Source organism: Xenopus laevis, chromosome 3L (assembly GCF_017654675.1).
Source record: "Xenopus laevis strain J_2021 chromosome 3L, Xenopus_laevis_v10.1, whole genome shotgun sequence".
NCBI classification, from domain to species: Eukaryota; Metazoa; Chordata; class Amphibia; order Anura; family Pipidae; genus Xenopus; species Xenopus laevis.
This window is the reverse complement of record NC_054375.1, coordinates 7,371,290-7,396,536: the sequence shown is the minus strand read 5'-3', so window position 1 is coordinate 7,396,536 and position 25,247 is coordinate 7,371,290. Positions and strand designations below refer to the sequence as shown.

The 25,247-nt window shown below is 40.4% G+C and overlaps 1 protein-coding gene across 1 annotated transcript; it reads right to left on the bottom strand.

Annotated features, from left to right (window-relative positions):
• Positions 1-3,624: 3,624 nt before the first annotated feature.
• borcs5.L (BLOC-1 related complex subunit 5 L homeolog) lies at positions 3,625-19,850 on the bottom strand. The gene is given in 5 exon segments (NM_001095311.1): positions 3,625-4,421; positions 5,364-5,521; positions 15,295-15,438; positions 16,944-17,035; positions 19,769-19,850. Coding segments are annotated over 4 exon segments (591 nt in total). The 5' UTR covers positions 17,002-17,035; positions 19,769-19,850; the 3' UTR covers positions 3,625-4,190.
• Positions 19,851-25,247: the final 5,397 nt, after the last annotated feature.

The window sequence follows — 25,247 nt, the reverse complement described above, 5'->3', positions numbered from 1 at the left end:
AAAAATTCAGTAGCGTTTCTGAAATAATCAAGTTTATCTTCACTATTCCTCTCTCAGAATCTGTTTCTCTTCATTCTGTCTTCATTCAAGAGTTGGGTGTCAGATGAATGATCCAATACATCTTATAGGGGGGCTCCTTTTGCCTAGAAGATGTATTAGAGCTCACTTTATTAAAATCACCAGAGATCACGTCTCTCTACATGCAGAGTTTGTGCAAAAGGCAGTTATTTTGTTGAAATATAACTTTTGCACAAATCCTGCATGTAGAGAGACGTGATGTCTGGTGAGTTTAATAGAGTGAGCTCTAATACATCTTCCAGGCAAAATGAGCCCCCGTATAAGATATATTGGATCATTCATCTGACACCCAACTGCTGAATGAGGAGAAACAGATGCTGAGAGAGGAATAGTGACGATAAACTTGATTATTTCAGAAACGCTACAGAATTTTTAATTGATTGTATTTAGAAAGTTTCTTATTTCAGTATGAGGAAGCTTATATTAAATTTTAATTTTTGCGATAGTTACCCTTTAATTTGTATTTTCAGCACTGTGCCCCCCACCTCTGGATACATAAGGTCTCCACCCCTCAGGGAGCCCCTAGACCGTGTGCACTAGAACCTTCCATTTCTGATTTCAGAGCTGGTTTTGGGGTAAGGCAGGCAGGACACAATATAAAATGTTTCTGCAGCTGTTTGTGTTGTTGTCGAGGGGATGTTTGTATTGCAACAACACAAGGCCAAGCTTGGGCAGGTACTTGTATTTCCAGCCTAGGGTTCCCTCTCCCCTAACCAACTTCTACCGAATTCCAACCTGTAATCATCTCTCATATGAATCCGCTCAGTGTGCGTGAATTCAGCCCAATCAGGTCTCTCGAAATTCTGCCCCCTGGACGAACGCTTTCTATCCTTTGTGTTGATTTGTCATCTTTCCTTGGGTAAATTCTTGGCTTTTTTGCAAATCGATTTTTAAAGGGAAACAATCACCTTATAAACAGAATACGGCCGGGGGGAGGGGCATGCTTTCTTGCAAATCATGTGACCTTTTAACGAACGAATCAATTTTTCAAAAATATTATGCATAATTACAAAGTCAGCTGATTCAGAAGAAGATTGTTGTTAAGATCTGAAAATTGTTTATGAAAAGGGGGAACATCTATCCTGGATATTAAGTGGTGTTAAATTGTGTGCTTTTGTACAATCGTCTACCCAGGGGCCCTGATTTATCTGAAAGTCTGTGTTTATTCTTATCTGTGGGGGCAGCCATTGTTGCTCTGATGAGGAGATAACCCTGCCCACTGACTTATCAGTGCTCTCTAGTGGTCAGATGTGGGATAGTTGCTGTGCTTTATTGGAATGCCAGAAATCTTACTGGGCAACTCTATGACCCATCGGTGTAGGTCAGACTAACTGCCCTGTGTTGCCCTGTTGGAAGGTCAATAGGAGTGTCCTTTGTGTATGTTGCAGTGATGGGCCAGGGCTAGATTCCTTCTTCTACAGAAGATACAAAACCTGATGGTTTCTCCAATCTCCCAAATTTTTGACATTGATCTTAAGGTGCGATATAAACGTTGTGTGATTTATCTCCAGAGTCTTTTTATTTTTTTAACCACATAAACTGATTATAATGCGACTTTGGACAGACGGACACATTGGATCATCAATTACAATCACCAGTAATTAAAGCGTTGACTTTACTTAACGAATACCCAAGTGTCACCCCTAGGGCCCCATATCCTGGTCGTTGTCGAGTCTAGGCTGTAGTTTGAGCCGCTGCAGCTCCTATACATGGTCAACAAAATAAACATCATCATTATTATTATTTCAGGCCCTGGAGCCAACACTGCGGCATCTACCACTGACGTAGGTTTCCCTTTAAAAATAATTAACCGTTTCTATCACTTTATTAGAATCGCTACAGCCGATTGGCCGGTGTCTGCCCTGATTTCTACACATTGGCATCTTGTTCTGCCCATAACTGGACTGATTACTTGGGACTAGACATAGAACAGAATCTACTTTTCAGCAAAATACACCATTTTTGTGGCTTTTTTTTTTATTATTTTTTTAAACGAATCCAGTATATCCGCAGATTCTATAGAAACGATGATTTTGGTATGGAGAGAGGTCTGTTCCTATATCCTGGCTTGAAATCTTTTTAAAACCATAAATGTAAACTGATGGCAAAAAATGTCACACCACTATCTTTTTAGTTTGTAATAAAAAAAAAAAAATTCTCGTATTAGATCTGTGTAAACGGTAAAATAAAAAGAAATATTCTTGCCGTGCGTTGTTCCTTCCATCAGTGTGCATGGGTGTATGTTTCTTTAATATTCTGTGATAACGTTAAAGGGGTTGTTCACCTTTAAATTAAATGTTAGTAGGATGTAGAGAGTGATATTCAGAGACAATTTGCCATTGATTTTCATTTCTTATTATTGGTTGGTTTTTGTTATTTAGCAGCTCTCAGTTTGAAATGTGAGCAATCTGGTTGTTAGGGTCCAAATTCTCCTAGCAGCCATGTATTGATTTGAATAGGAGAGGTCTGAATAGAAAGAGGAGTAATAAAAAGTAAAAATAATAATACACTTCTAGCCTTACGGAGCATTTGTTTTTTTAGCTGGGGCCCCCCATTTGAAACTTGCAAAGGGTCGGTCAAATAATTCAGAAACTATTTTAAAGAGAAAATGAAGACCAATTGAAATGTTGCTTAGAACTGGCCATTCTATAACAAAAAGTTAACTTGAAGGTGAACCACCCCTTTAATACTAAACTTACCTTCCTACCCCCAGGGTCCAACGTGGGCCCTAAAAGAAATCATTAGGGATGCACCGAATTCAGTTCGGGATTGGGCCTTTTTCAGCAGGATTCGGCCAAATCCTTCTGCCTGGCCAAACCAAATCCTAATTTGCATATGCAAATTAGGTGCGGGGAGGAAAATTGCATGCCTTTTTGTCACAAAACAAAGTAAAAAATGTTTTCCCTTTCCCACCCATACGCAAATTCCGATTCAGTATTCGGCCAAATCTTTCGCGAAGGATTCGGGAGTTCGGCCGAATCCAAGATAAAGGATTCGGTGCATCCTTAGAAATCATGGAGGGCCCCACCGCTTCTTCAGTGGTTTTCTGGTCCTGATAGGCTGCGGCTACATTTAGATTTATTCTCAGCCTATCAGGACTTTGGCCCACCCTCCAAGACAATATCCACTACTAAGACAATAGGGCTCATTTATAGTGGGCAAATTTGCATCTGGGCAGTAACCCATAGCAACCAATCAGTGACTGGCTTTTCTCAGGTTGAACAATGAAAGCAAACATTTGATTGGTTGTCATGGGTTACTGCCCAGATGCAAATTTGCCTAGTGTTTATAAATGAGCCCCAATGTCTGTAATGGGGTCTGCAGGCAGGGAGCCGGAAAGTTAAAGGGATAGTAACCGTTTTCTGATATAAGCATCAGTATCCATGAAACAATATCTTTTGATTAAAGTGGAAGTAGTCGTGTGCAGGTCAAATGTTTGTCTCATTCTAGAAAGAGTGAAATCATGGACTAGATCAACTAAACGCTGGTACTGGTCGCTCAACAGCCAACACTCTAATCCCTGAAGCAGAATGAGCACAAACACTCTCGCACATAAATAATTTAATACTTGTTTTTTTGCCTCATCAAAAAGAGAACGAGACTAAAAATATAATGAATATCCTGGCGAGACTGACTAATTCGAAGCGAGATTTTTTTTTTTCAGTTTAAGACAAAAGAAATGACGTACATAAAGGGCTCAGCTCAAAGCAGGTGACTGACCTGAGACGTCATTTCCAGTTTTTCCTCCGTATCAAGGTATTGAGCTGCCGCACAGAGCAACCAATCGCTAGAAGCGCTTTGGGCCTTCTCCTGGGTCAGCCTCACGGGTCTGTCTCTGCACTGCCTGAGCTAAAGGGCTGACCGTTTGGATGACTTTCTTTGTTCTCTGCTGACTAATTGAACACAATTAACGTAGTCCTTCTGCTACGGAAAATCCATTGAGATGCAAGATGAAAAAAAAAAAAAAAGAAACAGAAGCAAATGATTGGCTGCTGCATGCGCTTCAAGTATAGGGGTTCCAAGACAAGCGCTGATGTAGAGGAATATGGTTCCATGGGAAGAGGCTTCTGGGTAGCAGTGTGTACCCCTGGGCTACCCTGAGTCACCTTGGCCTATGGTTTGCTCTCTCTGTCGGGGCTCATGCAGAAAGGTTCCAGTCTCTCCCCTTCGGGCAGCATGATGTTTAGTTTCTCCATCAGGGGCACCGTCTGGTCGATACCCATCTGGATGCGCCGGAGAATGGCCGACATCTCATTCACCTTTTGGATCTGCTCTGCGTACTTGGCAAATCGCTTCTGTCTCTCTTGCATGAGGCTGTAAAGTCCGTCCACCGAGGAGTCCATCTGCCGCCACAAAGAATAGAAAATCATTATGATCCTGGTATAAAACACCGCAGAAAAAGCCGATGAATTATGTAGGGAATTTATCATAATGAGCAACTGAGCAGGGAAGCGTCAAGAGAAGTTTAAAGGGGTTATTAGTCACCTTTGACTTAACTTTTAGTATGACGTTGAGAGCGATGGCTTCAGACAAGTTTTCATTTTTTATTATTTGTGCTTTCTGAGCTATTTCGTTTTTTATTCAGCAGCTCTCCAGTTTGCATTTTCAGCAGTTGGGTTGCTAGGGTCCAAATTCCCCTAGCAACCATGCACTGATTTGAATAAGAGACTGGAATATGAATAGGAGAGGGTCTGAATAGAAAGACAAGTTGTAAAAAGTAGCAATAGTTATAAATCTGTAGCCTAACAGAGCATTTGTTTTTAGATGGGGTCAGTGACCCCTGTTTGAAAGCTGGAAAGAGTCAGAAGAAAAACTTTAAAAAAAAATCCAATTAAAAAGTTGCTAAAAATGATAATTTTTTTTTTGTCATTCTATAACATACTTTTTAAAAGTTAACCCATGAATAAACTCAAACAATGGTGTGTGGCTCCGTTCTTTGTACAAAAAAAAAAAAATCATAAATCAAAATGAAAAAAAGGAAGAAAGTTATATGGTTATATATCTCTCCCCAGGAAAACCCCCAGTCCAAGGATTGTCAATCTATTCATATTCCAGTCTCTTTTTCTGGTTGCTAGGGTAATTTAGACCCTAGCAACCAGATGGCTGAAGTTGCAAACTGGAGAGCTGCTGAATAAAAAGCTAAATAACTTAAAAACCAACAAATAATAAAAAATGAAAACCAATTGCAAATTGTCTCAGAATATCCCTCTCTACATCATACTAACAGTTAATTTAAAGGTGAACAGCCCATTTAAGGCCAGGGCTGTTAATCGATATTCGCTTACCTCTTTGATTCGCTTTACTAGTGCATTCTGGTCAAAGGACACGGCCTCGGCGCACTGGTGTAGGTGCTCCTGATAACGCACGCACAGCTGTAATACTTGGGGCGAGTCCAGTCTCTCGAGCCGGACATTAGTGGGGGACGTCTGACCGCTCAGGAGACCTGTGAGAGGAGACATCAGTGGGACACAATTTAATTATATGTATATAGTCAGCCAGAAAACGTTAAAAACAAAATAAACTGTAGGCAATGAAGAAATTCAGCTAATTAATCTAGGTAGTTAGAGATATTCTGAGACAATTTGCAGTTGGTCTTCATTTTTTGTTGTTTTTAATTATTTAGCTTTTTATTCAGCAGCTCTGCTCTGTTTGGCATTCCAGCAGCTATCTGGTTGCTAGGGTCCAATTGACCCTGGCAACCAGGCAGTAATCTGAATGAGAGGCTAGTAGATGAACAGGAGAGGGGTTGAATAGAAAGATAAGGAATACAATGTAACAATAACAACTGAGCCTCTTCCAGACTTCCGTTCTAAAGGTAGAAGAGGAAGGCAAACGAAACAGAAAAATGGCCAGTTGTAAAGCCTATTATAATAATATTACATCCTTTAAAATGGATGAAATGGTGAAAGTTGCCTTTTAATGAGGGAATCTAAGGTCTTGTTAGAATGCGGAGAAGGGGGACGGAGTCTGAGACAGCAGCAAAGTGTGGGGGCGGCAGAGCTTGTGCAAAGGAAAAACACTGTGGGGAAGTGAAGAACGTTTTGGTTCCCCTTTAGGATGCCTCTATAATGCAGTTGAGCATAATAGATAATAAAATCCCTCTTCTGTCTCCCCATTGGGCTCAGGTCAGATTCCCAGCCAGACTACACCACCCGGGATACAGCAGCTCAGTCATATTACCCCTGCCTTAAAGGGAAAGTGCTGCTTCTTTTGTTTTGTAGTGACAAGGGTGTAAATATACAGACAGCAGGGACTGGGGGTAGAGGGGAATATAATATGAGAGTGGGATTTAGAGCCTGGTGGATATTGGGGCTGGAGGTAGAGGGGTATATAATATTAAAGTGGGATTAAGAGCCTGGCGGATATTGGGATTGGGGGTAGAGGGGTATATAATTTAAGAGCCTGTCAGAAATTGGGGGTAGAGGGGTATATAATATTAAAGTGGGATTAAGATCCTGGCGGATATTACTCATGAATGTCCTACTTCCTGCTTTTCAGCTCTCTAAATCTGGGTTAGTCAGTGACTATAAGGTGGGCCACATGGGACATAACTGTTCAGTGAGTTTGCAATTGATCCTCAGCATTCAGCTCAGATTCAAAAGCAACAGTTATGTCCCATGTGCCCCCCTCATGTCTCTGATTGGTTACTGTCTGGTAACCAATCAGTGGAAAGCAAGAGAGCTGAAAAGCAGGAAGTAATGTTCTGGCTATTATGTTACACATCCAGTCACTCCAGCCTTTATACATTACATTTTTGCCTAACTATATTAGATACATTTTTTATTTTTCACAGCCTGTTTACCCAGTTTTTATCTTTACACTGAACAATTACTTTAAAGGGGTTGTTCACCTTTGAGTTAACTGTTAAGGTGGCCATACACGGGCAGATAAAAGCTGCCGACAGACCGTGTCGGCATCTTAATGGCCCGTGTATGGGGCCCCCCGACGGGCCTCCCTGATCGAGATCTGGCCGAAAGTCGGCCAGATCTCGATCGGATGGGACGAAAAATCTAGAATTGTATTGTTTGAAAAGGGTCATTGCCCTGGGGAGGGGTGGCATCTAGAGCTGTTTCTACCAAAGCCACACGGAAACCAATTTCAGGTTAAAAAAATGGAAAATTTGGCAGTTCGTTAGCAGGGATGACTTTTGACTGCTGGAGACATGAGGAAACGGTGTTGCTTTAAAGGGGTCGTTCACCTTTGAGATAACTTTTAGTATGTTTTAGAATGGCTAATTCTAAGCAACTTTTCAATTGGTCTTCACTATTTTTTTTAGAGAGTGAGAGGGATATTCTGAGACAATTTGCAATTGGTTTTCATTTTTTTTTATTTGTGGTTTTGAGTTATTTAGCTTTTTATTCAGCAGCTCCTCAATTTGCATATTAAGCAATCTGGTTGCTATGATCCAAATTACCTTAGCAACCATGCATTGATTTGATTAAGAGACCGGAATATGAATAGGAGAGGCCTGAATAGAAAGATGAGTAATAAAAAGTAGCAATAACAATAAATTTGTAGCCTTACAGAGCGTTTGTTTTGTTTTTGAGAAGGAGTCAGTGACCCCCATTTGAAAGCTGGAAAGAGTCAGAATAAAAAGGCAAATAATTCAAAAAGTATGAAAAATAAATAACGAAGGCCAATTTAAAAGAAATGGCCATTTTATAACATTAATTAGAAGGTGAACCAGCCCTTTGAGAATCCCTGATGTTGCTTTATCCATTGATATGTTGCAGCATGCTGGGGACACTTGGGTCAAACAAGATTTATGTCGAAAAAATGTGTTTATTTCTTTTAAGGTTTGTAAAGAATCCCACAGGGCCCCCTATATTTGTGTTGTTAGGCAATGTGGTAATGAAGAGGTTAATCCGTGGGCCCTGCAGAGCGTGTTATTGTCCGACCCCGCTGGGTTAGAACACAGGGAAGATATAAAGAATGGAGAAACCCTGCTGCCAGCCCATGACCTCACTCCATTCTGATCTGCTGATGTCATACAAACATTACCATGCCTCCCCCCCCCACTAAAAAACAAACTGCGATTGTTATTGTCAGCTGAGCCTGGGGGGGCCACACAAACTAAGGGTCAGGGCACACACTCAGATTCGGGGAGATTAGTCGCCTGGCCACAAATCTCCTCTTCTTCGGGGTGACAAATCTCCTCTTCTTCGTGCGACTAATCTCCCCGAACTGTCTCCCGCCGGCAATTTACATTCTAGCCGACGGGAGGCATTGGTGGAGATTAGTCGTCTGAAGAAGAGGAGAATTGTAGCCGGGCGACTAATCACCCTGAATCTTAGTTTGCCGAAGTCGCCCGTAGTTGCCTGACGAGGGAACTTCGGGCGACTTCAGAAAACTAAGCGCTCCGAGTGCCATCTCGCCAGCTATTTACACTGTAGCCGGCGGAAGGCAGTTTGGGGAGATTTTAGTCGCCTGAAGAAGAGGAGATTTGTCGGCCCAAAGAAGAGGAGATTAGTCGCCCCGAAAAAGAGGAGATTAGTCGCCCGAAGAAGAGGAGATTAGTCGCCCCGAAAAAAAGGAGATTAGTCGCCCCCGAGAGAAGAGGAGATTAGTCGCCCGAAGAAGAGGAGGAGATTAGACGCCCCAAAGAAGAGATTAGTGAACCCGAAAAAGAGGATATTAGTCGCCCCGAAGAAGCGAGATTAGTCGCCCCAAGAAGAGATTATTTGTCGCCAAGAAATCGTGAAAATCGGAAATTGACGCCTGGATCCAAGCTGAAGCTGGCGTTAAAGTCAATGGCTGTTTTTGACGCGAGCGACTTTGCGTACACGCATCCAAAAATGTTGACGCTGGCGAAATTTTGCCAACTAATTTTCGAGGGAAATTTATTCGCCGGTGGCGAAACACGGAAATTCGCTGCAAATTTGTGCCAGGCGAATTTATTCACCTATCACTACCTTTAACCCGTTACAGAGCTTGACCACATAGTAGTACATGGTAACCATAGTTGGAATTTTACTGTATGGATCTTTTAGATGTTGGACCCTCCATCCACCAACAATAACCATAATAAAGGTTTTGCCTCTTAAAGGGGTTGTTCACCTTTAAATTAAGTTTTAGTATGATACCGATATTCTGAGACAATTTGCAATTGGTTTCATTTTTTATTATTTGTGTTTTTTTAGTTATTTAGCTTTTTATTCATCAGCTCTCCAGTTTGCAGTTTCAGCCATCTGGTTGCTAGGGTCCAAATTACCCTAGCAACCATGCACTGATTTGAATAAGATACCGGAATATGAAAAGGAGAGGCCCGAATAGAAAGATGACTAACAAAAATATAGACAATAACAATACATTTGTAGCCTTACAGAGCATTTGACGTTTAGAAGGGGTCAGCAACCCCCATTTGAAAGCTGGCAAGATTTAGAAGAACAAGGCAAAAATTTTGAAAAGTTGGCCATTCTAGAACATACTAAAAGATAACTTAAAGGTGAACCACCCCTTCCTTTAAAAACATACTGACATGGGGTCCACTCCTGAAATTTTATTATTTTTCAACCCCCACCCCCAATTATGTGCATGGCCATAGTCATTGCCTGTTTCACGAAGATACAGGATCCAGTGGCCATGTGGCCTCCAATTCATTTTTCACCTGCAGAGGTTAAATTACTCCCTGCAGTTATATACAGGTATGGGACCTGTTATCCAGAATGCTCGGGACCTGGGGTTTTCCTGAAAACTGATCTTTCCGTAATTTGGATCATACATTAAATAAACCCAATAGTCTGGTTTTGCTCCCAATAAGGATTAATTATATCTTAGTTGGGATCAAGTACAAACTACTGTTTTATTATAACAATTTTTTTCTTTTTTTCTTTTTTTTTTAAATTTGGATGAAATTGAGTCTATGGGAGAATAGACTCAATTTCATCTAAATAATACAAATTTCTAAAAAATGATTTCCTTTTTCTGTGTAATAATAAAACAGTCGCTTGTACTTGATCCCAACTAAGATATAATTAATCCTTATTGGAAGCAAAACCAGCCTATTGAGTTTATTTAATGTTTATATGATTACATGAAAGATCCATTATCCAGAAAACCCTAGGTTCCAAAGTGTTCTGAATAACAGGTCCAATACCTGTAATAGCCTGCACTGCTTTTAACTCTAAATGCACGGGTATATAATAGTATGATGCCTGGGGAGGGGGGGAGAAGCATCTGATCCACAGCTGAAACTGATTGAAGGAAAGATCCATAATGCAGAAAACCTAAGGTCCCAAGCATTCTGGATTACAGGTCCACCCCTTATCAGAATGGTCCACCTAAATATACCAGTAAACCCTCAAAGTAATGCTGCTCTGAGTCCCTTGTCAAAAGAAACACCACATTTCTTTCCTTCTATTGTGTACTCATGGGCTTCTGTATCAGACTTCCTGTTTTCAGCTTAAACCTCCTTGCCCAGGGCGTGAGCATGCTCAGTTTGCTCCTATAATAGACAAGGCTACGGGATGCTTCAGAGACAGATAACGTCCTATTATTTGTTATATACACAGCCTTTGCCTGACCCATGTGTTTGAAAATAAAACAGATTGCCAGGGGATTTAAAGGGACAGTAACATGTTTTTATTTCAGTGCTGTAAGTTTTGTTCCTTAGTTAAAAGAGAAGAAAAGGCTAAAATTAAGTAAGCTTTATCAGAAAGGTCTATATAAATACACCAGTAAACCCTCAAAGTAATGCTGCTCTGAGTCCTCTGTCAAAAGAAACACCACATTTCTTTGCTTCTATTGTGTACTCATGGGCTTCTGTATCAGACTTCCTGTTTTCAGCTTAAACCTCCTTGCCCAGGGCGTGAGCATGCTCAGTTTGCTCCTATAATAGACAAGGCTACGGGATGCTTCAGAGACAGATAACGTCCTATTATTTGTTATATACACAGCCTTTGCCTAACCCATGTGTTTGAAAATAAAACAGATTGCCAGGGGATTTAAAGGGACAGTAACATGTTTTTATTTCAGTGCTGTAAGTTTTGTTCCTTAGTTAAAAGAGAAGAAAAGGCTAAAATTAAGTAAGCTTTATCAGAAAGGTCTATATAAATACACCAGTAGAAATGCTGCCCTGAGTCCTCTGTCAAAAGAAACACAGCATTTCTTTCCTTCTATTGTGTACATATGGACTTCAGACTATCAAACTTCCTGTTTTCAGCTTAAACCTCCTTGCCCTGGGCACGAGCATGATCAGTTTGCGCCTCTCTCCCCCTTCCCCTCCCTGCTGTAATCTGAGCCTAGAGCTATAAGTGAGCAGGGAGAGTCTCAGGCAGGAAGTGATGTCACACCAAGCTAATACAGCAGCTGCTATCCTAAACAAACACAGAGCATCTAGAACGGTTTACTCAGATATGGTAAAGCATTTTACAGAATGAATATAGCATTCTAGCTTGCACTATTGTAGCTAATCTATTGGCAATAAAATGCCTCCACATCTTTCCTTCTCCTTTAAGGAAAGGGTTTCTAATTAACCCTTGACATGTTACATAAAGATGAGACATGAGAAGCAATTATTAGGGCAAGTTATTTACTCCCAATGTGTTCCTTTATAGATTAATGTCAGTATCAGGGAGCGAGTACAACATGGACGTTAGATAAAGAAGCTCAGGCTGCATCAAACACAGAGACCCTGCTGTGCAGAGAAGAGATAGGGGACGTAATTAGGGACATTCATCCCAGTTCGAGGCACAAATGCATCAGAAGCTTTCTGGCTGGGTATTGAGGCCACTGATAATGCCATGGCCTATCTCAGACTTTGAAGAAGATTTTTTTTTTTCTTCCTGAATTTGAATTGCAGAAAGTCAAAAAGGATGAATATATTGTAGGAAACGCATTGATTTGGTAACAGCACAGCTCAAACAGTCTGTGATTGAATAAATGCTCTGCATCTTTATCACTTGTCCTAAAATAGATAAAATATGCGCTGTGTGTATGAATAGAAGGAATTACTTATTTAATACATAATCATTTATATTTCATAAACTTACGGGGTTATTTATCAAAATCCAAATTTCTCTGATTATTTCAAATAAAAAAGTCCGACCAAACTAGAATCCACAGTTTGACCTTGTTTATTATTAAAAAAAAAAAAGCACGATTTGATTGGATCAGGGAAAAACTGAATTGTACGATTTTTTCAGATTTTTTTCCCAGAATCACTCATTTTTTTCAAGCTTTTCCCCCCATAAAGCCCGAATTCTTCAGATTTTTGCCCAAAAAAGTTGGATTTTCTGGCTAATTCCAGTGCAGAACACAGAAACTTCCAAATAGGATATGGACCTTTCCCACTGACATATATAATCTCGGCAGGTCTGAGACGGCGGATTTTTGGATTCAGACTTTTTGCAGCCTCAGGGTATAATACATTTTTTATAAAAAAAAATTGAGTTTTTTTTCCCCCACTAGAAATTCAGATTTTACAGTAAAAAAAAATATTGAATTTTTCAAGTTTTTAGCATTCAGAATTAAATAAATAACCCCCTAAATACGGATACAGTAGCAGCAGCCAAACAGGTTTTCTGTGCAAAGGCACCTTTATACATGACTGCCATCTGGCCTTGAATATAAGATAGGTTGTTTGATTAGGCTCTATGGTAAAGGACACAGCAAAACCTAATAGGCATCTAGAAATGTTCTGTACTAAGGGAATCAATATGACACCTCCTCCCATATGTATAAATACAAATATACAGAGAAGGAATGTTCTGGGCACATAATAAGCTATACCCTCATACTGTACTGTCTAAGGGAATCAATATGGCACCTCCTCCTCCCATATGTATAAATACAAATATACAGAGAAGGAATGTTCTGGGCACATAATAAGCTATACCCTCATACTGTACTGTCTAAGGGAATCAATATGGCACCTCCCTCCTCCCATATGTATAAATACAAATATACAGAGAAGGAATGATCTGAGCACACAATAAGCTATACCCTCATACTGTACCGGGAAACAACACGGCCATATAATACCCATTTATATAAAAATGTTGTGTAAGTGTAGGAGGAGAAAAGAGAGCAAGAAGCAGTGGTGGGGGTGGAATGAAGACTAAAAAGCAGAGGGATTGACTGGAAAAGGTTAAAGGAACAGTTCAGTGAATATATTTTCCCCTCTTCCCTCTTAAAAGGAATTATTAAGTATAAAAATAAAAACTGGGTAAATAGATAGGATGTGCAAAATGTATCTTATATAGTTAGTTAGCCAGAAATGTAATGTATAAAGGAGTGAATGGATGTCTAACATAATAGCCAGAACACTACTTCCTGCTTTTCAGCTCTCTAACACTGAGTTAGTCAGCGACTGTAAGGGGAGCCACACGGGACATAACTGTTCAGCGAGTTTGTAATTGATCCTCAGCATTCAGCTCAGATTCAAAAGCAACAGATTCAGGTTCAGATTCAGGTTACTGATTGGCTACTGCCTGGTAACCAATCAGTGGAAAGCAAAAGAGCTGAAAAGCAGGAAGTAGTGTTCTGGCTTTTATGTTACACATCCAGTCACTCCAGCCTTTATACATTACATTTCTGGCTAACTAACTATATAAGATACATTTTGCACATCCTATCTGTTTACCCAGTTTTTATTTTTATACTTAACAATTCCTTTTAAGAGGGAAGAGGGGAAAAAATATTCATGGAAACAAAGAAAAAGAGAAGTGGGAAGGTGGTGTAGAAAAAGAAAACAGTAATACCGGGGATAACTAATACCTTAAAATCTGTTTCATATGCCCCAAGGCTAGTGTTTCCACCTGGCTGGTATTTTACTGGCCTGGCCGGTAAAAATGATGGTTTATCCCAATGTTATTAATAGGGAAATAAGATTAAATATATAGGAAGGCCGGTATTTTTTCCAGAAAAGGTGGTAACCCTACCCAAGGCCCCTTTAAGTCTAACAGTACAGCTCCTGTTTTTGAGTTGCTATGAGAAGAGAATACAAGGGACATTATGCAAATTATATATCGCCCACTTACACAAGGGTCACTTTGGAACGTACCATTCATGGATACAAAGGTGCCTATGTGTTAGCCTTGTCAAAACAAAATCTATGTAAATATGTTAACAATGCAGGCAGAAGTCTTGGGCACTTCTGCCCCCTGCTGTTCATATGCTAGATGTCATGTGTAAAGCAAAAGTTCCGAAAACTCTAACCTGAGGCTCTACCTCAACCTAACTTTATTTTTTTTTACTGCTGCACCAAACAGTTATGCTGTTTGGTCTCTAAGCATTCCAGATCTTTCAAATCAGTGATTATCGAAGAACAATCAGCTGATCCTTCTGTCTGGGATCTACAGCATGAGTAAAATTGTTTATAAAACTGAGGAATGGGATTAAAGGGGTTGTTCACATTAAAATAAACGTTTAGTGAGATGTAGAGTGTGATATTCTGAGACAATTTGAAATTAGTTTTCATTTTTTATTATTTGTGGTTTTCGAATAAAAAAATAAATAATGAAAAGTTGCTTAGAATTAGCCATTCTATAACATACTAAAAGTTAACTTAAAGGTGAACCATCCTTTTAAGGAAACATGAAACATCTCATAACTATAATAAATATAAAATATTCACATGGTGGGGTTATGTGAATAACACAGATATTAAAGGACATTAATCATTGGTGAGCTTTTCCTCCCCGTGCCTTCTAAATCACAAGGATCCGAGCAGCCAATAACAATGGCCACTAGCCTTTTCTAGGTAATAAAAGAGCTGCCATCAGCTGCTGGCTAGGGTTTCAACATTAGTTTCAACATATTTATGGGGCTATTGTAGAGCAACTATTTGTCAGAAGATTCTAGTTCAGCTTGAAATAGAATTGGGATATTCTAAAAGCTTAGTATGATTAATGTGCAACGTGATTGGCTCAGACATTACCAGACTTTTACCTGGACATAGTCTGTTGATGTTGCATCTAGGGATGCACTGAATCCGCTATTTTGGATTCGGCCACACCCTCGAATCCTTCGTGAAAGATTTGGCCGAATACTGAACCAAATTTGCATATGCAAATTAGGGCTGGGAAGGGGAAAACATTTTTTACTTCGTTTTGTGACAAAAAGTCACACAATTTCCCTCCCGTCCCTAACTTGCATATGCAAATTAGGATTTGGTTCAACCGGGCAGAAGGATTCGGCCAAATGCTGAAAAAGGTCGAATCCCGAACCGAATCCTGGATTCGGTGCATCCCTAGTAGCTTCATGCTTCACACTGACCTTTTAACAATGGTTGAAACGTCGGTATCTCTTGTAGCTTTATAACTTCGGGGTCTTTACTAACGTTACGGAGGGACTGGGTTCCAGGAGCAACGACCACAATGTCATCCATCTTTGCTTTCTGTTTGGCAGGAGAAGGAGAAGCTGCAGGGGAAAAAAAAGAGAATTCAGTGTAAATTGATATGCACCTTATTGGACAGATTTATTGTGAGCCGCTATATACTTTCCGAAGACACATTCAGGGTACGAATGTAATTGGTGAAGATTTTTGGGGCAAAAACTCACATTTTTTGTGGGAAAAAATAATAGATTTTTCGAGATTTCTTATACTCGGAGGCTGCAAGAAGCCAGAATCTGAAAATCCGCCATCTCAGACCTGTCAAGGTCCTGTATAAGTCAATGGCAAAGGTCCCTATCCCAAATGGAAGGTGTCATGGTCTGAACTGGGTTTAGCCTGATAATCGGATGATTTTGGGGTCTTTGGGGAAAACTCAAAAAAAGAGCTTTTCGGGTGAAAAGCCTGGAAAAAAACGTACAATTCAAGTTTTCGCTCGATTTTATCAGGTTTTTTTAACGGAATAAATTGAGTTCATACATTAATAAATAAGACAAAATCGGCATGGGAGTTCGGCCGAGCTTTTTTTTATTGAGATAAATTCAGATTAACTTTTATTATGTTATAGAATGGCCAAATCTAAGTAACTTTTCCATTGGTCTTCATTGTTTAATATTTATAGTTTTTAATTATTTGCCTTCTTCTTCCAGCTTTCAAATGGGGGTCACTGACCGCATCTAAAAAAAACAAATGCTCTGTAAGGCTACAAATGTATTGTTATTGCTACGTTTTATTACTCCTCTTTCTATTCAGACCTTCTCCTATTCGTATTCCAGTATCTTATTCAAATCAATGCGTGGTTGCTATAGTAATTTAAACCCTAGCAACCAGGTTGCTGACACTTCAAACTGGAGAGCTGCTGAATAAAAAGCGAAATAACTCAAAAACCACAAATAATAAAAAATGAAAACCAACTGCAGGAATATCACTCTCTGAATATCACTCTCTACATCATACTAAAAGTTAATTTAAAGGTGAACAACCCCCTTTAATGTGTGAGTGCCCTGATGTACTCATTATGTGCATGATTGAGAAGTAGGATGGGGACTGTATTGACCTGCTCTACGTCACATGCACATAATGAAGATGCTAGGGCACCACTCAGTATAAGCATGCATGTGTCCCATCCTAAGCGCTCCCCATTGTTTCCCCCATATAGAGTGTGAGCTCTGTTAGCTCATATCTCAAGTAGGCGAAACAATCATCATGTGATAGGTGCCCTTTAAGGACTTGAAACTAGAATGAAGATTTTGATAGGCAGACTAGATGATTGAACTGTATTTCCTCTGCTCTCACATTCCATGCTTTTATACGTCACCCCCATGGGCACAATTAGCAGGATAAGCCCATTTACAGTCCCTGGGGATTATAAACTGGATATAGTAGAATCACATCAAATAAGCAAAATGTTATTTCTTTATCTAAATACTCGAGGAGTGGTTATCATGCACTAGAATGCAGATTTTTCAATTTTGCTGCTTCCAAAAAAAAAAAAAATGAAAGTGATTAAACATTGACTATAAATTGTACTCACCAGAGGAGCTGACATCATTCTGCCTTAGGTCCCCCTCAGAACTCTGCTCAGCGCCCATGCTGAAAAAATCAACTGTCACACCCCAACCTCTTCTGGAATACAAAAAAACATGATTGCATCTATATCACTATAATTGGATAATGATTAAATGTGGGAAAGTCACCGTTTCTACATCAATATGAGAATTAGGTCAGAGACGTGGAGATTCTTCCCTTAGGGGTTCTTCACAAGTTAGGCCAAATATATAATAACATTTTGGGCTTAAACAAGCTCAAAATATATACTATATAGTCAATTGGGTAGTTTGAACCATACTTGCCAGTACATAGTGTATCAGCAGGTGATGAAATGAAAAGGAGCCGAAGCTCCCGCTGTTCCAATTGCTCAGGCTAAGGCCTTTCTGAAGCCTTTGGTTCCAGCCTAAAAGAGCTCAGAAGTTGTTCCCTTATTGAAACAATAAACTATACCCTCATACAGCAATAAGGGAATCAATATGGCACCTCCTCCCATATGTATAAATACAAATATACAGAGAAGGAATGTTCTGGGCACACAATAAGCTATACCCTCATACTGTACTGTCTAAGGGAATCAATATGGCACCTCCTCCTCCCATATGTATAAATACAAATATACAGAGAAGGAATGTTCTGGGCACACAATAAGCTATACCCTCATACTGTACTGTCTAAGGGAATCAATATGGCACCTCCCTCCTCCCATATGTATAAATACAAATATACAGAGAAGGAATGTTCTGGGCACACAATAAGCTATACCCTCATACTGTACTGTCTAAGGGAATCAATATGGCACCTCCTCCTCCCATATGTATAAATACAAATATACAGAGAAGGAATGTTCTGGGCACACAATAAGCTATACCCTCATACGGTACTGTCTAAGGGAATCAATATGGCACCTCCTCCCATATGTATAAATACAAATATACAGAGAAGGAATGTTCTGGGCACACAATAAACTATACCCTCATACTGTACTGTCTAAGGGAATCAATATGGCACCTCCCTCCTCCCATATGTATAAATACAAATATACAGAGAAGGAATGTTCTGGGCACACAATAAGCTATACCCTCATACTGTACTGTCTAAGGGAATCAATATGGCACCTCCCTCCTCCCATATGTATAAATACAAATATACAGAGAAGGAATGTTCTGGGCACACAATAAGCTATACCCTCATACTGTACTGTCTAAGGGAATCAATATGGCACCTCCTCCTCCCATATGTATAAATACAAATATACAGAGAAGGAATGTTCTGGGCACACAATAAGCTATACCCTCATACTGTACTGTCTAAGGGAATCAATATGGCACCTCCCTCCTCCCATATGTATAAATACAAATATACAGAGAAGGAATGTTCTGGGCGCACAATAAGCTATACCCTCATACTGTACTGTCTAAGGGAATCAATATGGCACCTCCTCCTCCCATATGTATAAATACAAATATACAGAGAAGGAATGTTCTGGGCACACAATAAGCTATAGCCTCATACTGTACTGTCTAAGGAAATCAATATGGCACCTCCTCCTCCCATATGTATAAATACAAATATACAGAGAAGTAATGTTCTGGGCTCACAATAAGCTATACCCTCATACTGTACTGTCTAAGGGAATCAATATGGCACCTCCTCCTCCCATATGTATAAATACAAATATACAGAGAAGGAATGTTCTGGGCACACAATAAGCTATACCCTCATACTGTACTGTCTAAGGGAATCAATATGGCACCTCCTCCTCCCATATGTATAAATACAAATATACAGAGAAGGAATGTTCTGGGCACACAATAAGCTATACCCTCATACTGTACTGTCTAAGGGAATCAATATGGCACCTCCCTCCTCCCATATGTATAAATACAAATATACAGAGAAGGAATGTTCTGGGCGCACAATAAGCTATACCCTCATACTGTACTGTCTAAGGGAATCAATATGGCACCTCCTCCTCCCATATGTATAAATACAAATATACAGAGAAGGAATGTTCTGGGCACACAATAAGCTATAGCCTCATACTGTACTGTCTAAGGAAATCAATATGGCACCTCCTCCTCCCATATGTATAAATACAAATATACAGAGAAGTAATGTTCTGGGCTCACAATAAGCTATACCCTCATACTGTACTGTCTAAGGGAATCAATATGGCACCTCCTCCTCCCATATGTATAAATACAAATATACAGAGAAGGAATGTTCTGGGCACACAATAAGCTATACCCTCATACTGTACTGTCTAAGGGAATCAATATGGCACCTCCTCCCATATGTATAAATACAAATATACAGAGAAGGAATGTTCTGGGCACACAATAAGCTATACCCTCATACTGTACTGTCTAAGGGAATCAATATGGCACCTCCTCCCATATGTATAAATACAAATGTCCCTGGTTGGTACAATATAAGGCCTGTTGGCTCTTTAGTAACATCTATGTGAGGACTGGCAGCCAACAAGAGGCTGTTTTTCATACCACCATAAAACAACTACTTTGGAGCAACAACACCCAAGGGGTCGGTGAGGAACATGTTGCTGAGGAGAACTGGTTGGGGGTGACTGGTCTAAGGGAATCAATATGGCAGCCCCACCCACATATATAAATACAATTGCAGTGTGCAGGCCAGACTAAACGAATTACTATGCAAAGTACAATGAGATTGTGAATAAAAGCAGGGCACTTCCCTAAAATAAAGCACGTCTGCATTAAACAGAGACGAGGCCTGCTTCCCACCCCTCCCGCATAGATACGTTGCGCCAGTCACAGCCCCGGGAGTCATTACATGTCATTCTGTGCGGCCAGACACCGGCTTCTTCCTTCCGTTTCACCGCTGACAAATTCTCCGCTCCAAATTCTGGTTGCCCTGGATACCTCAGAGCGCTTCCGGGTTTCAGCTGTCAGCGGCGAACTCCTCTTCACTTCCGGTTAACGACGCTCTATTCCAGGCGTCGTACGCATGCGTGTGTGCGCCTTGAAGTATTAGCAAGATGGCGGCGCTTTGTAAAGAAAAGCTGAGGGGCAAGCAAGGAAAGGCCTTCCAATTGCTAGTAGAAAGCTGTCACTTTTAAAAATCCTGCCTAGTGCTGTTATTGATGGTTGTGTATTTACAATATGTGAGGACTGGCCTAAAATGGGTAATAATGTGTCACAACTACCTCATTTCATATGGTGATCATATGATGAATAAAGTGTATATTTTGGCCTGGGGCCTGGGCCCCATTGCTGATCCTTAGAGCCTGTGCAACCTGCCTCCCCTTCAAATGTTCTACTCTAGGACTGGGCATTTGTGGCTTCCCACCAGGCTAGGCCTGCAAACAACCACCTTTATTAGCCATAAAGGGTTTTAAAACCTCTTCACTCACTACAGAAGCAGCTGCCCATGAGAATGAGTTTCTGGCTAGTTGTGCCCCACAGGCCTGCGACCCCTAAACTCATACCCGCCACCAGGCCCGGACTGGCACTCTAGATTCAACAACAAATGTCATTGGGGCTGCTGTAAGAGATGTCGTAGACAGTTGGGTCTGTTATCCTGAAACTTGTTATGCAGAAAACTCCAATTATGGGAAGGTCACTCCCACACATTTTAATCAAATAATTCAATATTTTAACGTATTTCCTGTTTCTCTCTATTTATACAACAAATCACATACCTCCCAACATTTTGGAAATAAAAAGAGGGACAAAAAAGTTGGCGCCCGTGGCTAAATGAATTACCATGTTCATTTTACAAAATTTGGCAGGTTATGAAAGTTTGAACATATTTCTGTGGGTTTTTTTTTTCAGTTTTGCTAATGAAGGTGAATTGCCCTTTAAGCTGTGAGTCTTTTCGCAAGAGACCTGTTATCTTATATTGTTACAATTACTTATTTGCTTATCTTGAAATTGTTACAAAAGTATCTTATATGCTGCTGTGGCTGTTCTGGTCTCTCTGCCAAACGCCAATTAAGTTAGAAACCTTGTTTCTTTTTCTGGCTGTTCAGTGCAGAGAAAAACTGGACTTTCCAGTACTAATGAGGGACCATCCCTCTAAAAACGGGACAGTTGGGAGGTATGAACAATGTTATGTACTTGATCATAACTAATGTATAATTAATCCTAACTGGAGGCAAAACAACTCTATTGGATTTAATGATTTTTAGTAGACTTACATATTGATATCAAAATGATGGAAAGATCCCTTATCCAGAAAACCCCAGGTCCCCAGCATTCTGGATAACAGGTACATGAAATGCCAGGGCATATTTTAAATCTCAGTCCCCCACAATAGTTACACCAATGTTTCTGGCCATAAGCAGCGTCGGACTTGAGCATTGGGCACCCACTGGGGCTGCAACAGGAAGGTCCCTCCTGGCAGCCGCCAGGGCCCCCTCCCAACGTCCAACCACCACGCATATGAGAACCACATCACGGTATATCTAGTAGGGGCGTAACTACAGAGGAAGCAGACCCTGCAGCTGCAGGGGGGCCCATGAGGTATAGGGTGCCTATAGCCGGTAAAACACCTGCCAGGGCCAAGGCCGGTATTACAAATTTACCGGCAATGTAGTTGCTGTAATACCCTAAAGTGCAGCCCCTGGCCCATCTCAAACCTCCCCCTTAAAGGAGAACCAAACCCTTCCTAATAAAAACCCCTACCCTACATAGACCACCCACCCTGCGCCCCCCCCCCCCGCCTAGGTGGTACCTTTGGTAAATGCCCCTAACTCTTTACTTACCCCTCAGTGCATATTCAGGAAATCAGAGTTCACGGGCCACATCTTATTCTCTTCAGTAATCTTCGGGACTTTTTCCGGCGCTTCAGCAATTTTTGTGACTTTTGGTGCATCCGCAATTGTTGCGAAACAGATCATATGCCGCTTTATTTCCAAAGATTACCATTCAGGGGTGTAACTACAGAGGAAGCAGACCCTGATGCTGCATCGGGGCCCAGGAGGTATAGGGGGCACAATGGGGCCCTAATTCATGTACAATTTCAACATATATTTGTAAAACAGAACAACCTTTGGATATGTTGGTTGCCCTAAAATTAATATGCCGTGGGGTCCAGTAACATCTAGTTTTGCCACTTTTTCCATTTATTCTTAAATGGGGCAGCAGATTGGGGGAGTGGGCCTGGGCCGGGTTTTTTCCATAAGGACTATGGAACAGGCAATGTTTTTAGTGGCAATGTGCTTTTGGAAAACAATGAACTTTAAAACACCCTCTCCCACTGTCGCCTTTACTCACTGATTTTTGGGAAATGTCCTACCAAACATAGAATTGGATGTTGTGACATGTGATGAACCACAAAATAAAAACCTTTATAATTATAATCACAGGTGCTGGTACATGACATTTTTTCCAGTGCCATAATTATATGTGGCAGGGCCCGGGTGCAGGATGTGCTCCTAGGCCCCCACTCCCTTCAAACTTGCGCCCCTGCACTCACCGCTGGAAAAAAAAACCCACCCTGCAATATTTTTATCGTGGTTCTGATGGACCCCTTCGGATGGGTGTGAGTCCCAAGTGCAATTACACCCTCCACACTCCTGTTAGTTATGCCACTGGTTTTTTTTTTAACCTGAGAAAAACAGGTTTGGTATAAAGTTCCAATCTCCTGATGATGACGCAACCAATTACATTTCTCCCTGAACTTGTCCGACAGGAATGTAATGAATGGGTGGGAAATGCAGAGTTTAATCCAAATGTTGCACCCACGCCCGATTGGTAGACCTGAGGCAGAATTTCTGTCAGGCACTGTTTGCATATGGCCGATTCAGCTTAATGATTGTTTGTTTTAGTAAACAGGAAACCTGCACACAAGGTGTCTCTCCCACAACTTAAAGGGCATGTGAAGGCAAAAAAATTAAATCCTACTAAATTTTACTTTCTTTAATGAAAAAGAAACCATCTACAATATACATTAATTAAAAAATGTGTACCGTTTTTATAAGAAACCTGACTGTATGCAGTTAAATTCTGCCTTCATTTACTGCTGCAGATAGGAATTGTCAGACAGTCCCTAACTGCTCTGCAGGGAAACAATCATACTTATGAACAGCAGGGGGAGCCCTCGTCTTACTTCCCAGCCATGCAGAACTCAAGCAGCTTTGTTTGTTTCCCTGTAGAGCAGTCGGTGACTGTGTAGAGATTTGTATTGGATTTTATTTTTGCCTTTACATCCCCTTTACTGTTTCCAACTCCAGCTGCAGGGACAAAGATTATGGAGCCAGATTTAAACAGATAAACTGGGATTCTATTTGGAGGATTATTTTGCTGCAGCCGCTGGTTCTGCAGAGTTGGAGAAAGTTTGTATTAAACAATACAAAACTATAAAATCCACATTAGATTACATGACAACACAGGAGCCAGTGCAGTCTGCCTATTTGCTGTATCGGCTTTTGGCAGATATTATTTGACTTGTGCTGTTTTGATAATTTATGACGATCCCTAAGCAGCCCAGACCACACTGAGCATGTGCACAGTCTTGGTCTTGCAAAGATGTATAACAAAGTTACAAGATGGTGACCCCCTGTGGCCAACTTTGAAAGCATAAATCATTTGTTTGATTAGGCTTGTGGTGCAGTAAGTTCATGTTTATGTTTAGTATACAAAATACAGCATTTCTAGCCTTATTCTATTTTAGACTTTACTTCCACTTTAAGCTTTTAACAATCATACATAAACAGTCACATTGTATATGATGTTTTGCACCACTGGGATCAAATGAATTTGCTGCGCAGTAGTTTTTTTCTATATTTGATAGCCGGCGCTTGCCATTTAAGTTCCACTGCACCTCATCTGCCATTCAACCAAGACATTGCTGGACTTTATGGTCTTGTACAAACACACTGAGGCCAGAAAGAAAACATTTCACAGAAACAGAATGTCATTTAGTGCAGCTTTGGTTTTTCTGCTATTTACTTTTTACTGTACTGTGAAAAAAACAAATTCGTATTTAATATATAATGCATAGGAGCCATTTATATCCTGTAAAATATATCCTTATACACAATTTACAAAACATGTTATATAATCTGAGAATATTGGAAGTTACTCCAACGTTCTATTACTGTATAAAAGCACCCAGCCATCACTCTTGTGCTTTTATATGGTCACAGAACAACCCCTCAGTGACTTCTAATATCCTTATCATTTACAGTAGGAGGTACATTATCCCTTATAATACATGAGTGATACTCAGAGTTCCCTGTATAACTCAGCCTGCAGCCTTGTGCCTTTATATGGTCACAGAACAACCCCTCAGTGACTTCTAATATCCTTATCATTTACAGTAGGGGGGTACATTATCCTTATAATACATGAGTGATACTCAGAGTTCCCTGTATAACTCAGCCTGCAGCCTTGTGTCTTTATATGGTCACAGAACAACCCCTCAGTGACTTCTAATATCCTTATCATTTACAGTAGGGGGTACATTATCCCTTATAATACATGAGTGATACTCAGAGTTCCCTGTATAACTCAGCCTGCATCCTTGTGCCTTTATATGGTCACAGAACAACCCCTCAGTGACTTCTAATATCCTTATCATTTACAGTAGGGGGTACATTATCCCTTATAATACATGAGTGATACTCAGAGTTCCCTGTATAACTCAGCCTGCATCCTTGTGCCTTTATATGGTCACAGAACAACCCCTCAGTGACTTCTAATATCCTTATCATTTACAGTAGGGGGTACATTATCCCTTATAATACATGAGTGATACTCAGAGTTCCCTGTATAACTCAGCCTGCAGCCTTGGGCCTTTATATGGTCACAGAACAACCCCTCAGTGACTTCTAATATCCATATCATTTACAGTAGGGGGTACATTATCCCTTATAATACGAGTGATACTCAGAGTTCCCTGTATAACTCAGCCTGCAGCCTTGTGCCTTTATATGGTCACAGAACCCCTCAGTGACTTCTAATATCCTTATCATTTACAGTAGGGGGTACATTCTCCCTTATAATACATGAGTGATACTCAGAGTTCCCTGTATAACTCAGCCTGCAGCCTTGTGCCTTTATATGGTCACAGCACAACCCCTCAGTGACTTCTAATATCCTTATCATTTACAGTAGGGGGTACATTATCCCTTATAATACATGAGTGATACTCAGAGTTCCCTGTATAACTCTCCATTAATAGTGTGAAAGTCCCTTCATTTTTCAGATTATAACCTGATGCCAACTTGGTGTCACAAAGTCACTTCAGTCTGAGGATTTTCAGATCTTGGCTTTGTTTTCCAAAACCAGTTAGAAAAGCCTTCGTT